The 17,155-nt window shown below is 34.2% G+C and overlaps 2 protein-coding genes and 1 pseudogene across 7 annotated transcripts; 1 reads left to right on the top strand and 2 right to left on the bottom strand.

Annotated features, from left to right (window-relative positions):
- Positions 1-517: 517 nt before the first annotated feature.
- On the top strand, positions 518-4,102 carry LOC105133155 (protein kinase APK1B, chloroplastic-like). 6 transcript variants are annotated; one of them, XM_011037010.1, is made up of 7 exons: positions 518-689; positions 1,059-1,163; positions 1,775-2,106; positions 2,377-2,512; positions 2,607-2,749; positions 2,869-2,992; positions 3,133-4,102. In XM_011037010.1, exons 2-7 carry the CDS (start codon positions 1,112-1,114, stop codon positions 3,567-3,569), a joined length of 1,224 nt encoding a protein of 407 aa, XP_011035312.1. In that variant the 5' UTR covers positions 518-689; positions 1,059-1,111; the 3' UTR covers positions 3,570-4,102. The 6 variants fall into 6 exon arrangements, with proteins under 6 accessions (XP_011035312.1, XP_011035311.1, XP_011035310.1 ...); XM_011037009.1 differs by having other exon boundaries at positions 518-761; XM_011037008.1 differs by having other exon boundaries at positions 518-796.
- A 3,223-nt stretch (positions 4,103-7,325) lies between these two features.
- Positions 7,326-10,492, bottom strand: LOC105133154 (probable receptor-like protein kinase At5g47070). Its single transcript, XM_011037006.1, has 4 exons — positions 9,746-10,492; positions 9,348-9,611; positions 8,862-8,984; positions 7,326-8,307 (listed from the first exon to the last, which is right to left on the bottom strand). The coding sequence occupies exons 1-4, from the start codon at positions 10,145-10,147 to the stop codon at positions 7,741-7,743; spliced, it is 1,356 nt and encodes a 451-aa protein (XP_011035308.1). The 5' UTR covers positions 10,148-10,492; the 3' UTR covers positions 7,326-7,740.
- A 3,002-nt stretch (positions 10,493-13,494) lies between these two features.
- The window catches only part of LOC105133153 (basic 7S globulin-like), an 8,342-nt pseudogene continuing 4,681 nt past the window's right edge, over positions 13,495-17,155 (bottom strand).

Raw genomic sequence — 17,155 nt, 5'->3', positions numbered from 1 at the left:
AATTTTATAATTTATTTTACATGTATTTTACCACCTCAACGTCTCTTTTTCAAATGGAGAACACATCTTATTCTCTTCTACGCGAGTTTATTTTGTAATGCAACCACCATTTTTATCTATTATTATTTACCAACACGTCAAAACTACCAAATAAGAATTGTTGGACTTAATAGCACGTAGCCCATATTGAAATTATATAAGAAAGACACCTAATTTAAGAACATGAATTTTTTAATAAAATAGAAAATATAAAATTTTAATTTATAATTTTATTATTTAATATTTATTTCAATTAATTTACCTTTAGGTAAAAGATTCACAACACCTAGAATAAATCCAAAACTATCTTCAATAATCTAGATAAAAAAATAATAATAATAAAATTAAAAATAAAATTATTAAATATTTTTTTAAATTTTAAATTGAATAAAAAATAAAAATAATCAAGGAAAATATTTTCCTTCAAAATCTGCTGCATCAATTATCTTTATCTACCCTGTCTGACTCCCTCTGAACTCTACTCTACTCCTACGTATAGAGAGAGCAAGAGAGGACAGGTCGCAAAACAATCGTATAAAAACGTGATACTCAGAAGCGGGACCAGCTCGCCATTAATGCTATTCTTCAATTCAATCTGTCTTCCTGTTGCTTCCGACTAATCAAGCTCTCCAGAGCTTAGCTCAGAACTGGTCAACCCACCCTCTCCTTCTTTCTCCACTAAAATAACCGGTTGATTCTTTGTTGGGATAAGATAATTAGAAGTGGGTTATTTAGTTCTTGATGTTCTGGTTCATGGGTTAGCGTTTAATTCTTTTTATTTCTATCTAAAGTTGCTTTCTGGATTGGTGGTGTCTTTCTTTCTCTGATTGTTTTCAAAAATTAGACCTTTTTTCTTTCTGGTTGCCAAAATAAAAAAACTTTTGTTGCAAAAAGGAGTTTTTTTTCTGGTTTTGTTTTGTTTTGCTTTCACACATGGATCTATCCCTTTTGTTTTACTGTTCAAATATGGTTCCTTTTAAGCTTTTAAAGCTCAAGTCTTTGATTTGATTGATCTGTAGAAGGAAGAGAAGTTTCAAAAGGGTAGCTAGCTTGGGTCCTTGATTCAATTTTGATGGGGATTTGCTTGAGTGCCCAAATTAAAGCTGAGAGCTCATGCAACACAGGTACTTTCTCTATTTTTTTATTGGGTTTTTATTGAAACCATTGTTCATCTATGTATTTTGCTTCTTGGTTATCGCTTTTTTTTTTTTAAGTTGATGTCCCTGAATATTTTTGTGCCAATTGCTTGCCTTTTACCTGATTGGGTTCTCGTCGGTTTTCTATCCATTACCTGATTAGACTCTGATATAATTGTTTATCTTCTGTAAGGTGAGCTTAGAGGAAGTTGGATTTTGAATCCAATTGTAGTATGCTTCGCTTGGAAGTTAATGATATATATATTTTTTAATAACTATGTTATTACTATTTGGGCAGGTATAGTTTGCCGAGAAATTTAATTCTGTGAAATTGGGTGAGTTTTATGTTCCCATTTTGTCACCGTGGTCTGTTTTGGTTGCTGGCAAATACCGGGAATAAGAAAGGAAAAGGAATCTTAAAGCCTTTCCAGGTTTCCTTTAAGCACAGGCAAAATGATCGGCTCAATCATGGCATTATCTTAATTAAGTAATGTCACTTATTGTTTTACGAAATTTTAAAAGCCAAAAGTAGTGTTGGAAATTCCTTAGTAATGTGCTGGTGGCAATCAATTTATTTAGAGGGTATGTGTTTTCTTTAGTTGCAGGGTTGAGTTCAAAGTATGTTAGCACAGATGGGAGTGATCTGAGCAGTACGGGTAGCAAGGTCTTGTCTGTGTCAGTGCCTCCAACTCCTCGGAGTGAGGGTGAGATCTTGCAGTCCACCAATCTGAAGAGCTTCAGTTTTTCTGATCTGAAAATGGCCACCAGGAATTTCCGTCCTGATAGTGTCTTAGGAGAAGGTGGTTTTGGTTCAGTTTTTAAGGGATGGATTGATGAGCAGTCATTTTCTGCTGCCAAGCCTGGAACTGGAATTGTTATTGCTGTGAAAAGGCTTAACCAAGCCGGTTTCCAAGGTCACAAGGAGTGGCTGGTGAGTTCATTTTCTCCCCTTTCCACTTCTGTATAAGCAGAGATTTTTTCAGGAGTGATGATTTGTTTTTCCAACGAACCAATTAAAATTTAGCAATAGTAGAGTAGGACATCAGTAAAAACCAGTGTGCTGCTCCCTTCAAATTTCAGCAAATCATTTCCAATTGTTGACCTTGTTTCCCTTTTTAGTCTTGTTCACCATAACATATTTAAGCCAAGTTTACTCTAGCTTGAGATTTATATGCTCACTTTTCTTGTGTTTCTACTGTAGGCAGAAGTAAATTATCTGGGGCAGTTCTATCATCCTCACCTTGTGAAGCTGATTGGCTATTGCTTAGAGGATGAACACCGACTATTGGTATATGAATTTATGCCTCGAGGCAGTTTGGAAAATCATTTATTTAGAAGTGAGCTATTCTTGTTCCACTCTTGAAATTGTCGAGCCAAAATGGATGTTGCTTATAATTTGAAATTTAAACTGTTTATACCGTTGCTTACCAGGAGGTTCTTATTTCCAACCACTTTCTTGGAACCTCCGCATGAAGGTTGCTCTTGGTGCTGCAAAGGGTCTTGCATTTCTTCATTGTGCTGAAACACAAGTAATATACAGGGACTTCAAGACTTCTAACATTCTACTTGATTCGGTATGTGTGATGGATGAAGCAGATTTCATGCTCTATGATATGGTTTTGTTTGATGGTTTCAATAATCTTTTCACTTTCTAACAGTTCTTCTAAGAATTTCTTTTGCTTTATTATTGCAGAAATACAATGCAAAACTTTCTGATTTTGGGTTGGCCAAGGATGGACCGACTGGTGATAAGAGTCATGTATCTACCAGGGTTATAGGTACCTATGGTTATGCCGCTCCAGAATATCTAGCTACCGGTATTAATCAGTTCAGATGCATTTTCCCAGAGATTAATTATGAGTTTCCTGTCCACCATTCTGTCTACCTGTTAGATTTAGACTGTTGAACTGTGTTTTTTACTCACATATTGTGATGACCATTCTTCTTTGCTGATCAGGTCATCTAACTGCCAAAAGTGATGTCTATAGCTTTGGAGTTGTTTTGCTAGAAATGTTATCTGGCAGGAGAGCAATCGACAAAAATCGCCCATCTGGAGAGCACAATCTCGTTGAATGGGCTAAACCCTATCTAGCTAACAAACGTAAGATCTTTCGCATCCTAGATAATCGTCTTGAAGGCCAGTATTCAATGGATGTTGCCTTTAAGGCCTCTACTCTTGCGCTGCGTTGCCTATCCATAGAAACCAAGTTTCGACCAACTATGGATGAGGTTGTGACAGCAATGGAGCAGCTTCAGGATTCCAAAGAAACTGGTAGTGCAAATGGCCATGCAAGCAATGCTCCCCGAATTCATAGACGAAGTGCAGATGACACTATTAGTGGAAGGAATACTGCTGCATATCCTCGGCCCTCTACATCCGCACTATATGCTTGAAATAGAATAATGGAATTTGACTACAGCTGCATCTTTTCGTACTTGATACAATGCTGGCAGTTTTGCAACTCACAGGGGACTCTGGCATCACTTCAAGTATATTTGTCCAGTGACTGTACAGTATATTGTTTTGGCTAAGGTATTCAAAGTCCCGCTGACAAATTTCCAGGTCGGCCTGTAACAGGAGTGCTCTCAGTGTTGCTTGTCGTTTTGATTGTAACGCTTGGAAGCAGCTCCCGAGCTGAGAATCAGAGATGCAAGAGCTTTGGGACTGACCATTTAATATTAACTTCCTTGTCCTTGTCTCCCAGCCTGTCATATTATATTTGTTGTATTTAATGTTATATTCCATTTTTCCTTTTCATATGGATCTGTGAATAACACCTTCAGATGCATTAGTCTGTTGCGTTAGGTCCTTTGTTTCTGTTTTCCAGAAAGAGAAGCTGAGCTATATGTTTCATATTTGGGCTTCATTTACGGTTCGATTATATGCCATCACAAAAGCTGTGAATGCGCCTTTATATTTCGCGCGACTTCTATAATGCCGTGACATTGAAGGGGAACCGTTGCTTGTCTTCTTTTCTCTTCATGCAAGTGTGAAATCATAATTATATCATACTCATATTGTAGATAGTTACCAATTAAAAGGTACTGCTTTTGTTTTGCATCATCTCTCAAAACAACACGTCATTTATTGTAATGATTCTTTTTAAATGTTTTTTTTAATTTAATTTATTTTTTTAATATTTAATTCATTAAAAATTAAGTTTTATGGTTTGTTCTAATTTGTTTTTATATACTTATTCAATTTTATGATTTGTATTAAATATTTAGTGAGTTTATTTTGTTGATTTGATTTTTTTATTAGTATTTTATTTTTATTTTATTTTTTAATACTTTTAAATTTGTGTTGATTAAGAATTAACTGTTATTTGTTTTAGTTTGTTTATTATGAGACATTCTAGTTTTGCAATTAATTTAGATAGGTTGTTTTACTATGGATTTTTTATAGATTGATTTTATTTTTATTTTTATTATTTAATAATGAATTTACAGTTAATCTAGATAGGTTGTTTTACTATGCTGTTTTTATAGATTGATTTTTTTAATATTTAATAATAAATTTATAGGAAATTGAGTTTTATAATTTATTTTTTATATGATTATTTTAATTATATAACTCAGATTGTGAGCTTGATAACATATTTTTAATTAATTAAGATTATTATTTATTTATTTCTTATGAAATGATGTTGATTTTATGGTTTAGAAGCTTTGGTGGCTGTAATTGAATTATAACATGGTGAGTGGCGACTTGTTGATGATGGTTGATAGCTATATTTTTCTAATTGCTTGGAGGTGGTTTTACGGGTGTGATTTAAAAAATTAAAAATTTCAGAAAAAACTATAAAACTCTTAAATTTATAATTGTTTTATAGTGTGATTTAAACTATATTAATTAAGTTTTGGTTTAGAATTAAGTTTTTGTAACATTAACAGTGACAATCATGTATTAATTAAGTTTTGGTTTAGAATTAAGTTTTTGTAACATTAACAGTGACAATCATGTATTAATTAAGTTTTGGTTTAGAATTTATTATTTCGGATTATAGAAAAAACTTTCTAATTGATGCTTTCCTAAATGCGCTAGGGGTGTAAGTTCTCCTTTTAAAAAATATTTATAAAAACTTATCTAATAAAAATTAAATAATCATGAATTGATGTGATCATTAAAACAAAAGCAAAAACTGAATAATAATAATAATAATAATTTTATGATAGAACAGGAGTTTACTTATGAATTATTTGATTCCTTATTATTTTTCAACAGATTTTTTAATAAAATTTAAAAATAATATAATACACTAGGATTTATTTAAAAATAAAAAATAATTAAAAATTGAATTTAATATTTAAATTGAAAATAAAATAAGCTCCATAGTGTTTTAAGAAGAATTTATTACATTTTGGATATAGTTTCAGGATAGAAATTTCTTAAATTCACTCTTAACCAGTAATTATCATCAACATAGAATCATGCAATCAAATCCAATCGAAGAAAAAAGAGAAAGAAGACGGCTGCAAACAGAGAATAGCAAACTGCCTGTGCCTGCGCAAGAGTTTACTTATTTTTTTGACGGAAAAAAGAGAGAGAAAGAATTATGCAGCAAACAAAGGAAAGCATGATAGAAGTGGCGAGAGAAGCGTCGAAGGAGGAGAGGATGTAAAGTTGAAGATAATGATGTCAACCGCACCTTAGACTCCACTGGGAAAGTTGGGTTGAAGAATGAAAAGCGAGAATCGCCGCCATATACAAGTCCATGAAGCTTTTGAGTTTCGAGCTGAGCAGAAAGTCCATGAAGCTTTTGAGTTCGAGCTGAGCAAAAAGTCCATCTCAGACAGTGCAGTGCATGCAGCAGCACTAAGGTAAAGGACTTAACGGTTGTGGACTCGTGGTGTTAACTCTGTTCATGTTGTCACGGGACACATGTTTTTGACCCCTAACGAAGCGCACCAAATAAAGGAGGGGCGGTGCGCCTATACTATACTTAGGGATTCGAGATTTTAAATTAAACTAAGTGAATGTAGAATATATTTAATTTTATTAAATAAAAATATTATTTATTTTTAATTTATTAACTTAATGTTTGATAAATAAATTTAGATTCAAGATGAAACAAAAACATTTTGTAAAAAATATTATAAAGACGTTAATGAATTCTTATTATATATATATATATATATATATATATATAGTTTCTAAATATTTCTCATCAATACTTTTTTAATATTAGATATTTATTAGAGTCGTAAAGGTTAATACATATTATATTTTTTTATATGAAAAAATAGTTATTTTCATTAGCTGAGGTATAAAAAATACCTAAAACTAATATACAAGTACATGTCATAAAACATGTATATTAAACTGATTTGCATGAGAATTTCATATGTAGATATCCTTGTGTATATGGAAAGCCTCACTTAATTTTTAAATATAAATTAATCCATTATTGAATTAATAATAAATTAAATTGTTGAATTTATTTAATTATATTTATTTAAATTATAATTTATACTTGGATCAATATATTAGAACCTAATAGGTCATGCACATTAAAAATCATTAATAAAAAATTAAATTGAAATAATTAATCAAATATAATTTGATTAAAAATAATTTTAAAAATTAAACACTAGAATGTATTTAGAATGTATTTAACTTAAGGATTATAATTCTAGTCTTATAATAATCAACAAAGAACTTGATTGATTAAATTTTCAAAATGATCTTTAGATAATATCTATCTTACCATTTATAAAACTTTTAGAATTCCTTATAATTATAAAATTATGACTCTTATTTTAGAAAGATTATCTGTTAAATAAAAATATTATATAAATTATATAATAAAGAGCTAGTATTTTAGGTATAAGATTTTTTTTAAATAGAAATTTAAAAGATTTTTTATTAATAAATTATATAAATTACTGTTAACAAATAAATAATTAAATAATTTTTTATTTATAATAATTCAACTTTTAAAAAATTATTTAAAAATAAAAAGGAATAGATCTTCGAATATCACCATAAATTTGTCATTGCTGCTACGCTTATGGTTAAGAGAAACTAACATCCACCACTCCCGAGGTGCCTTTCTTCGATCCGCGTGGAGGCCGTCCCTCTTCTTTATTAGCCTCGGAGAGAAGCCGCAGTGGAGACAATACGAAGAAATGTCATGTATGACGCGACAATGAGGAAACCAAAGACAATGATTTGCAACTTTCGATTCGAAAAGCTTTAATACATGATAGCAGACTATTGCTACCATTTTGACCATGAACTGAAAACAGACTCAGCACAACCCCTCGCAATTTCAAAACTATCCTTTCTGCCAAACCCTGGGCAAAATTACATGCTATTGAGGAGATGTGAATTTGTGCCTTTCAAAAAAAGATGCATGTCTCACAGCTGTGAAGGTGCACAACAAACCTATATTTACAGCCATCTTGCAAATAAAATGATGATGCTTGCCCTACCGAGTGCTCGAATTGCATGTATTCCCAATATTCATCTCGTCAACTAAAAATATTTAACCCATTCATTTGCCATTCCCCATGGGAGCAAGGATGCGTGCATTTCTATTTACTGATAAAAGCTAAGGGCTTATCATGTAGTTCTAACCAACCCTGGCGTCCAGTTTCTCCAATCTAATTTCCCAATGGATCTATTTCTCAAGTTGACCATTTCTCTTATGTCAAAAACCTTCTTCCGATTACTGTTACCCTGTTTGTTAGACTCGGCCTCGGTCTCCCCTGTGGCCTCTTCCTTAACTTCTTCAATTTCGGAGGCAGGTTCCGGGGCATCTTCATCCTGAGATGAAATCTCACCGATGATGTTTCCCAGCATCTCTACTACCTCACTCATTTTGGGGCGGGACTTGGGCTGCTTTGCTACACACTTGTTTGCCAAGGCTGATAGTTTCTGGGCTGATTTGATACAATATTGCCCTTCAAGTCGTGGGTCTAAGATAAGGTGGAGCTTCTTCGAATCTGATACAAATGGTTTTACCCATTCCAAGAGCTTTTGCTCACCCCGAGGCAGGTTTCTCTCTACTGCTCGCCTTCCAGTTATAAGCTCATACATAACCACCCCAAAGCTCCATACATCACTCTTTGCAGTAAGCCTGCCAGTCTGAACATACTCTGGGGCTGCGTAACCCACTGTGCCCACAACCTTTAACATTGTAATTAAATGCATAATTAGATAGTTACTATTTCTCCATAACAGCAGAATTGTCGGATTGGTAAAAAGAAGAAAAAAAGGCATGCTGGTTTCATATAAATTTTCTCTAATTCTCTAAACTAGTGTATCAATGGCACAAGGGTGTGCAAGCTTGAGCGAGTGCCACCAGTTAACTGAATAATATAAATCTGCACGAAAATATAACCACCACCACCACCATTACAAGATTTTCAGTTGTGATATAAACTAAGAATAATGGTATTATTATACAAGACTAATGTATTTCTCCAATCGAAGCCTTTCCAACAAGAACAGGTACGAAAAAAGAGTGAAAGACCAGGACACTAATGATATCATTCAAATATTACCAAGTTTCATCAACATAAAACGAATTTCTTTCCATCAGAAAGTCTATTATTTATTTCTCTTTCTGGTTTGAACTGATCCATCTTAACATTTTAAAACAGGTAATATAGCTGAACTTTTCAATTATACTCAGCCAGGTGGAAGAAAATAAGAACAGGGAAGAGAAAAGAACTACTTACTGATGTTGAAACATGTCCGAGTCCTTCAGGAGGTCCCAGCCTAGCCAGTCCGAAGTCTGAAAGCTTTGCATTGAAGTCCTCGTCTAGTAGAACGTTTGATGCTTTAAAATCTCGGAATATTAGCTGTTTCAATGCATGGGAAAGTGGAAACCATTAGCACACAACGAGCTGAGAAAATTAAGAAAGATACTACAATTTACAAACCACAGTTGACAGAGTACTCGAGAGAAAATTTCTAAAATTTTCAAAGTGCAAGCTTGCATCCATACTTTAAAAACAACGAAAATTTATAGAAGCATGAATTCTCATTATTGTAAATTTCTAAACACACCAGCAACTAAAAACATATAGTCACTCCATCTCCACGGATTGACAATAAATTCTAAAGTGACATACAGAAAAAATAAAAGGAGAAAGCCTTGGATAACATTGAAATTTAAAATTTAAAATCCTATAACTAAATCAATAAAACACTGTATATAATACCTGAAAGTCCATTTCTTCATGAAGATAAGCCAATCCACGAGCTGCATCTTGAGCAATTTTTAATCTTGTCATCCACGGAAGAGGAACGGGTAGTACCTTTGCCAATAAATGGTCTTCCAAGCTTTTATTACGCATAAGCTCATAAACCAAAAGCCTCTGAATCCCTCGTTCATCATCTTCAGCACAATACCCCACTAATTTAACAAGATTTGGATGCTTAACCACACCTAAAAAACTCACCTCATTAATCCATTCCTTATGCCCCTGTAATACTAGAAGAAATTGTCCAAAATATTTTTAAAAATCATTAATCATTCTACAAAAACAAACCCGCTATTTATTTAACTAGGTTGCATATTACTACTTCTAATTAATCATTTATAACAAGGAAGGCTTGCCTGGAAACCGTGACGATTCAACTGCTTAATAGCAACATCCATCTTGGAATTAGAGTCATGATCATCCGGAACTTTAACGACGCCTCTATAAACGCAACCAAAGCCTCCCTCACCAATCAGCAAACCTCTACTAAACCCTCTAGTAGCAGATTTGAGCTCGGAGAAACTGAAGACTCGCAGATCATTAGCTCTTCTTTGACTCAGTAACTCGAAGAACCCGACTGATTCTGACAAGTCTCTGGAGGAGTAGCAGTAGCTGTCCGAGTCAAGGTCGGACCGCCTGGCATCAAGACTGCTGGACGCCACACTAAAGGACCTTGCCCAGGATACTCTGGATACCTTCGAAACGACGACGTCTTCATCTTCTCTTCTTTCCCCGCTCGTGAAATGAAAACACTTCATTTATCCTTATTCCAACAAGGAGCAGATTTTTCTTAAAACAAAAAATACGAGGTTTTTGATATGCAAATGAGGGGAAGCTGAGGAGATGGAGAGGGTCAAAGGGAGTGGGTGAGTCGATGACCGACTAAAATGGTAATTTAGTTGGATATTTGAATGGAAGATAGATGGGGGCATGGGCCCATTAAATTTGGCGAGGAGGAGAGGCAGAGAAATGGAGTCAGAGTGCATCACGAGGAAGAGCGCAGAAGGAAGACAGAGGCTTGGCTTGCTGGGTCGTCATGTCTTCTTCTACTTGTTTTTATGTCTTCTAGTCCAGCATGTTTGTTTATATGGCTTCCGCCAACCACTTTTGAGGTTTTCTTCTCTATAAAAATTTTAAATATTTTCAAAATCACTTTTTCAAGTAAAAACAAATGGGATGTTTAACTGCTATTTTATCCTTGTAATGAAGGACTATGCTGTACTTTTTTTTTATCACGGGTATGAATTGTTTATATATATATATATAAGGACAGATGCTTTCTGTTAAGTCCTTAGACTGGGGTTTGGATGTTGTCCGTCTTGCAATTCCTGTTTTTTTCTCTCCACTTAATGTCAAAATTACGACGAGCTCAAGAAGGAAAAATGAAGCCTTTAACTGGTTCAGTTTTTCATCAAGTTTGTAAACTTTAATGGATGGAATAGATTAATTCTCTTATGTCAAGATTTGAATGCTAGGCATCTAATTGCCGCATTTAAGCTTGCTTATAGGGTTCAATGTAACAAAATATGAAACCACGAGGACTTCTGATGCCATTAAACCCAACATAATCGTCATTTAAATTGTTTTTTTCTTACATTTTTCTGACATAACCTAGCAGTACGATCGCCAGTCGGAAGAATAAATGGTTTTTTTTCTTTTCACTTATTTCTTTTACCCCTAGTATTTATTACTCTTGTTGTCTGCAGCTGTCTTGTGCCAATGGTGTCAAGCATGAACGATCTGCATATTTACTCGTCACAAAAATTACATGCCTCTTCACCATAAAATTTTGGCTTTCACTCCTTCCGGCTTCTAGAATTGTCAGCGCCTTAATTAGGGTCGTCTCTGACGCCAGTGAATTGCAGACCGAGTCCGCTTTGCCCTGCCGTGAGATTTTGATTGGGGGGTGATTTCAAACTTCGATGGCTGTTGTCAGGACGAGACAGATAAAAAAAGGCCTAATTAATTGCATCTCCAAGTCTTCGATTAAAACCGTTATTTCCGAGGAAAAAAAATATCTAGAAAGAAACAATCCAACATGATGTTAAATAGTTTGGGATTGCATTTTAAATAATTAACCTGAGGCTTCTAGCATACACTAAAAAAAATAAATCAAAAAACATGACGGTGAACGTAAATTATTACATCGAAGAACAAATCCACAAGCAACTATCATCGTTGTCGTGAATTTGAAGAACAGGACTTGTTTTCAAGCAAGCATGATGAACCCTTTCTCCCTTAACAAGCTAAGTCTGCGTATTGGTTTGTCTCAAGAAACGTGTGCGCCATACTATACAATGGAGCTTGAGAACTGTTGGAGCAATTCATTCCCAACTGGAAAAGAAAACTGTTATGTGCAAACTAACAAGAGCATTCGCTTCAGGTGCAGAGCTAGGTGCATTTTATTTTACAGGAGGTCAAAATTAATATAATAATATATATTATTAAAAAGCTTATTTTTTTAATTAAATAATAAAAAATTTTAAAATGTTTTGCAAGGGGCCTACTTACCTCCCTGGTTCCGCCCCTGATTTGCTTATGTTTCAAGAACAACATGTACAAGACTAACTATAATCTTTTTGAAGAAAATTAATATTGTAATATTTGGGTCATGTTGAAATTCCACCAAAGTATTCTAAAAACTCGGTTATGTAATGATTAAATACCAAAGTATTCTAAAAACTCGGTTATGTAATGATTAAATGATTAGCTAAAGCCAGCTAAGAATCTTCTCATCTCCAAAATCCACCCAGAAAACTATGATTAAATGATTAAATGATTTGGGTTCTTCTTTTTTCTAGTGTTTTTCGATCTTTTTTCTTAATTATAGTTTAGAATTTTATTTGATTCATTTTTAGCTTCTATTTAAACAACCCTGTATGTTATTTTTAAAAGGGACAGATAATTATTAAGATTTTATAAGAAAAAACTATATAATATATGGATATAATTGTAACTCTTAGGATTTGAGAAACCCTAGCATTATAAGCTGTGTCCCAGAAATGCAAAGAACAAGATCACCTGTCACTTCTCGGAGGAAGAACTATTATTTCATGGATGCCTTGGTCTTAATTATGCCCACTGGGTTAGCCAATGACGTAAATTTAGGTCTTCTTATTTTGTCAATTCATTTTACTTTGAAAATTCTTACAACGAAATCACTGTTAAACAGAAACAATTACAAAACGAGATACCACCGCCTGCATTTACGGAAAGAGAAGATCACAGTAAGAGGCTCTTAGGACAGCTGCCATCCTTGAAGTCCTAGAGTGATATTGGGCCTGGCCTTTTGAAAAACCCACATGACATCACCATTTGGGCTCCGCTACATCTACACGTGCCATAAATGGACATGAGGCATCTTGTTGCCCAATAATAGCATATTACTAGCTTGGGCCCGACTTGGCCCGGGGCCGAGGAGAATCTTGCTCCGGCATGGCAGACCAGAACAAGAGGTACATGAAGCCCTCTCAGAAGCCCTGGCTGTTGTGCATAGAATTTTCTAGGCCCAAGTTATGCACATGCTATATGAGTTTAGATATTATTTTTTTAACTAGTTTGAAAAATATCTTTTACTACCGTGCTATTCTAGAAAAAGCACAGATTGTACGTACGGTTGAAGTAGTGCTTTTTTATTTTATTTTTACTTTAAATTAATTTTTTTTCCTGTTTTACTGATATGGTGTTGTGAAAAATAAATTTTAAAAATTAAAAAATAATACTATTTTAATATATTTACAAGTAAAAATTATTTTAAAAAATAATATTTATTACAATATTAAAAAATACAAAAAAATCCTCTAATTTAAGTTAAAGAGTGTATGATCGGTCCATGACTGTTGGATTTATTAAAGTAAAATTAAAAGTTTATTTATTTTTATGTTTTAAAAATATTTATTTTTTTATTTGTTTTAAATTAATTTTTTGTGTGATGATGTTAAAAATAAAAATTTTAAAATAAAAAAGTATTATTTTAATATATTTCTAAATAAAAATAATTTTAAAAAAAACTGTGTAATTAATTAACCGGCTGTAAAATCCAGCAAAGTCCCTCCGTCATGGTGAATGGCCCATGCATCGCAGGCTGTGCAATCGAGCTTTCAGGTAATAAAAATTACGTGCACCTTTTTTATAAAACAACAAAACACACCACGCATATATTTCTCGTTGACACTAGACGCATCCTTTTATTAATTTATTCGAGAGCAGAAACTCTTACTGCATGGCTAGATTGGCCTTTCTACGGCTCGTTAGCTTGCAGGAGGGAGGAAATTCAAGAACGCATGCTAGCTTACAGGAGGGAGGAAATTCAAGAACGCGTGCATGCATGTAACGAACAGGATGGTATATAAACACCATCATTTTACATGTTTTTGGTAGAAAATTTGAAGTGGGCACAATTTGTCCCTTTGGACAAAAGTGATGAGCTGATCCCAATCTCTTTGACTGTAGATCGAATTGTAGCATGTTATCCTCCAATTGATGACCTCCAATCACTATGGATGGACCACCTATCCAACTTGATACCATTGGATTGACCCCAGCATCCACAAAACCCAGGCACCAAAGATCAACACTTTTCTTTGTAATCCTCACCATAGAATTCGATCCAAAAATCTTCCAAACCACGTCTTGTCTATCCAATACAAGATCAATTATCGGTACAGCTGGTCCCATTGGCTTGTTCTTAACAGCACTCGCAGGGTAGCAGACTCCGAATGGCTTAACAGGCTTTGTTGCAGTAAGATTGAAAGCAGGGGAAGCTGCTTCCTTCAAGAAAGCCAGAATAAAAGTCTTGTAAATAGAACGCTGTAACTTTGTGTATGGCACGACAGTGCTGATCGTGGTTCCCCCAGGACCAGTCTCACCATCAATGGCCAAGAGTGATTTGTTCAAAGCCACCATCTTTCCGTTCACTTTTATGGAATTCAACCCTATATAATATTCTGGAGAGGATCTGGGTTTACCTGGATCAGAATCTTTTCCAAACGGGTTTGAAATGAGAGGAGTGTAAAGAAGTGATTTTGAGAGGTCAATTCCCGGCAGGAAATCATAAGGCCCTTTGCTACCAAAAATAGCCACGCCAGGTTGAGACTTGGATCCTGATAAGCAAATAGCAAAGCAATTTGGAGAAGAAGAGAAGAATCTATTAAACTGAACCGGGATAGAAACATTTGAGCGGCCCAGGGCTGCTAAGCCAGCGACACCTTTAGTCAGGCCCTTGAGAAACCCAGTTCGAGCACAGGAAAAGATGAAATTATTGATCAAAGCAAGCGAACCTTGTGTTGTAAACCATGAACAAATAACTAGATATCAATTTATATACATCAATTTATAATTTATAAGTTTTATTTTTTTTTATACAATCAAAATCAAAATCAAATAATTAACAAAAATAAAGCAATAATCATACAAATCAACACCAAGATTTTTACATGAAAAACCCGATGCAGGAAAAATCACAGGACCATAATCCACTCAAAAACTTTCACTATCAATAAATAATGAGTTTACAACTATTCTTTCTTAAATTTAACTAAGGGCTACAACATACATATCATCAAGAGCAACCTATTCTTGAAATATAACAAGATTAAGGAGAGAAATGTTTGAGAAAAGCTCACAATACTGACAATCTTATTTTCTATCAAAACGACTAGCTTCCACACCACTAATCTTCCTTCCAACCATTCAGAATGAAGAGTAACGTGTCTGAAAACTACTGTCAAAATCTCAGCCCGATCCAATGGTGAACGAGCTGCAAATCGAGGAAAGAAGACAAACTATTTTGCTGTCTCTTCTTCCTGCCCTTTTCTTTTTTCTCTTATTTTCTTTTTTGTTCAATAATAACGCTGCTGCGGTAATATTACATTTTAAATTTCAAGAGACAACTATGTTGTTGTCTCTTGACAATTAATATGGTGGTCCCCCCATTACATGTGCGGGACCACACATAATAAATCTCCCCCTAATACACCATGTAAGAGATTTGCCATACCGGTGATCAACATGTAAGCTTCAATTTAGGAGGCTCTACCAAGCCTGCTTCCTTTCTACAAAATTCAAACTTCTCTTTCGTTAAAGGTTTGGTCATCATGTTTGACACATTGTTATCGGTATGGATCTTCTCAACAACAAATGATTTCATCTCTATAGCATCTCGAATATATTAATATCTAATCTCAATGTATTTTGATTAGAGTGAAAAGTAGGATGCTTAGTGAGATGGATTGCATTTTGACAGTCACAGTGTAATACAAAGTTCTCTTGAATTAGGTGCCAAGTTCATGTAAGAACTTCTTCATCCATAACAACTCTTTGCCTCCTTTAGTAAGAGCAATATATTCAGCCTCTATAGTGGATAATGCGACACATTTTTGCAACCTTGATTGTAATGAGACTGCTCCCCCTGCAAACTTCATCAAGTATCCTGATGTGGACTTTCTAGAATCAACATCACCAGCCATATTTGCATCTGTGTATCCATCCAACACAAGTTTATTATTACCAAAACATAAGCTGAAACTAAAAGTACCTTTGAGATACCTGAGTATCCATTTCACTGCTGATTAGTGTTTTTTACCAGGATTAGAGAGGAACCGACTAACCATATCAACTGCATGAGCTATATCCGGCCTTGTGCAAACCATGACATACATCAAACTACCAACTACGGATACATAAGGAACCTTTTTCATCACTTAAAGGACACTGCTTAGAACTTAGTTTAAAGTGGCTTGAAAGTGGAGAACAAACTGGTTTGAAATTGTTCATGTTAAATCTCTCAAGTACCTTTGGAACATATCTCTCCTAAGATAGCCAAAGTTTCTCATTCTTCCTGTCACATGTGATCTTCATGCCAAAAATTTGTTTTGCTAGCCTTAAGTCTTTCATTATAAAAGACTTGCTCAAATCTTCCTTCAGAATCTGAATCTTCTTAGCATCATGGCCAACAATCAATATATCATTCACATACAACAAAAGAATAATAAATTTTCCATCTAGAAACCTTTTCATAAATACATAATGATCAGAAGTGATCTTATCATAACCATGATCAACCATGCAAGAATCAAACTTCTTATATTATTGTCTTGGAGCTTGCTTTAACCTATATAAGCTCCTTTTCAACTTGCAAACTAACTACTCTTTGCCTTTTGCTTCAAGCCCTTCAGGCTGCTCCATATATATCTCTTCATCTAAATCACCATGGAGAAAGACAATTTTCACATTAAGTTGTTCAACTTCAAGATTCAAACTAGCAGCTAAACCAAACACAACTCGGATTGAAGACATCGTGACCACTGGTGAAAATATTTTTTCAAAATTAATACCCTTCTGCTGATTGAAACCTTTCACAACCAATCTTTCCTTGTACCTTGGTTGTGAGCAATGTTCATCAATTTTCAACCTAAACATCGATTTGTTCTTGAGTACTCTCTTACCTTTAGGAAGTTTTATTAACTCAAAAGTGACACGACTAAAAGATTGATGTCTTCTTCCAAGTGCAGGAGTGTCGAAGTAATAAATAACTCGACAAGACCGGGGTCGAACCACAAGGAGGTTAATTGTACAAATTATAAGTAACAACAACAACAACAACAACAACAACAACAATAATAAAGAAAAAGAAGAAGAAAACTTTGAGATGGAATATTAACGTAAGGATTAAATAATGATAACAATAAATGTCAAGGTTAGAGGATCCATTAATGGTATGTCAAACAAGTATAGTATAAACTTTTATTATTCAATTGGAAACCACA

The sequence above is a fragment of the Populus euphratica genome, unplaced genomic scaffold (genome assembly GCF_000495115.2).
Source record: "Populus euphratica unplaced genomic scaffold, PopEup_1.0 scaffold42.1, whole genome shotgun sequence".
In the NCBI taxonomy this organism is placed as follows: domain Eukaryota; kingdom Viridiplantae; phylum Streptophyta; class Magnoliopsida; order Malpighiales; family Salicaceae; genus Populus; species Populus euphratica.
This window is presented reverse-complemented; position numbering and strand designations above follow the sequence as displayed.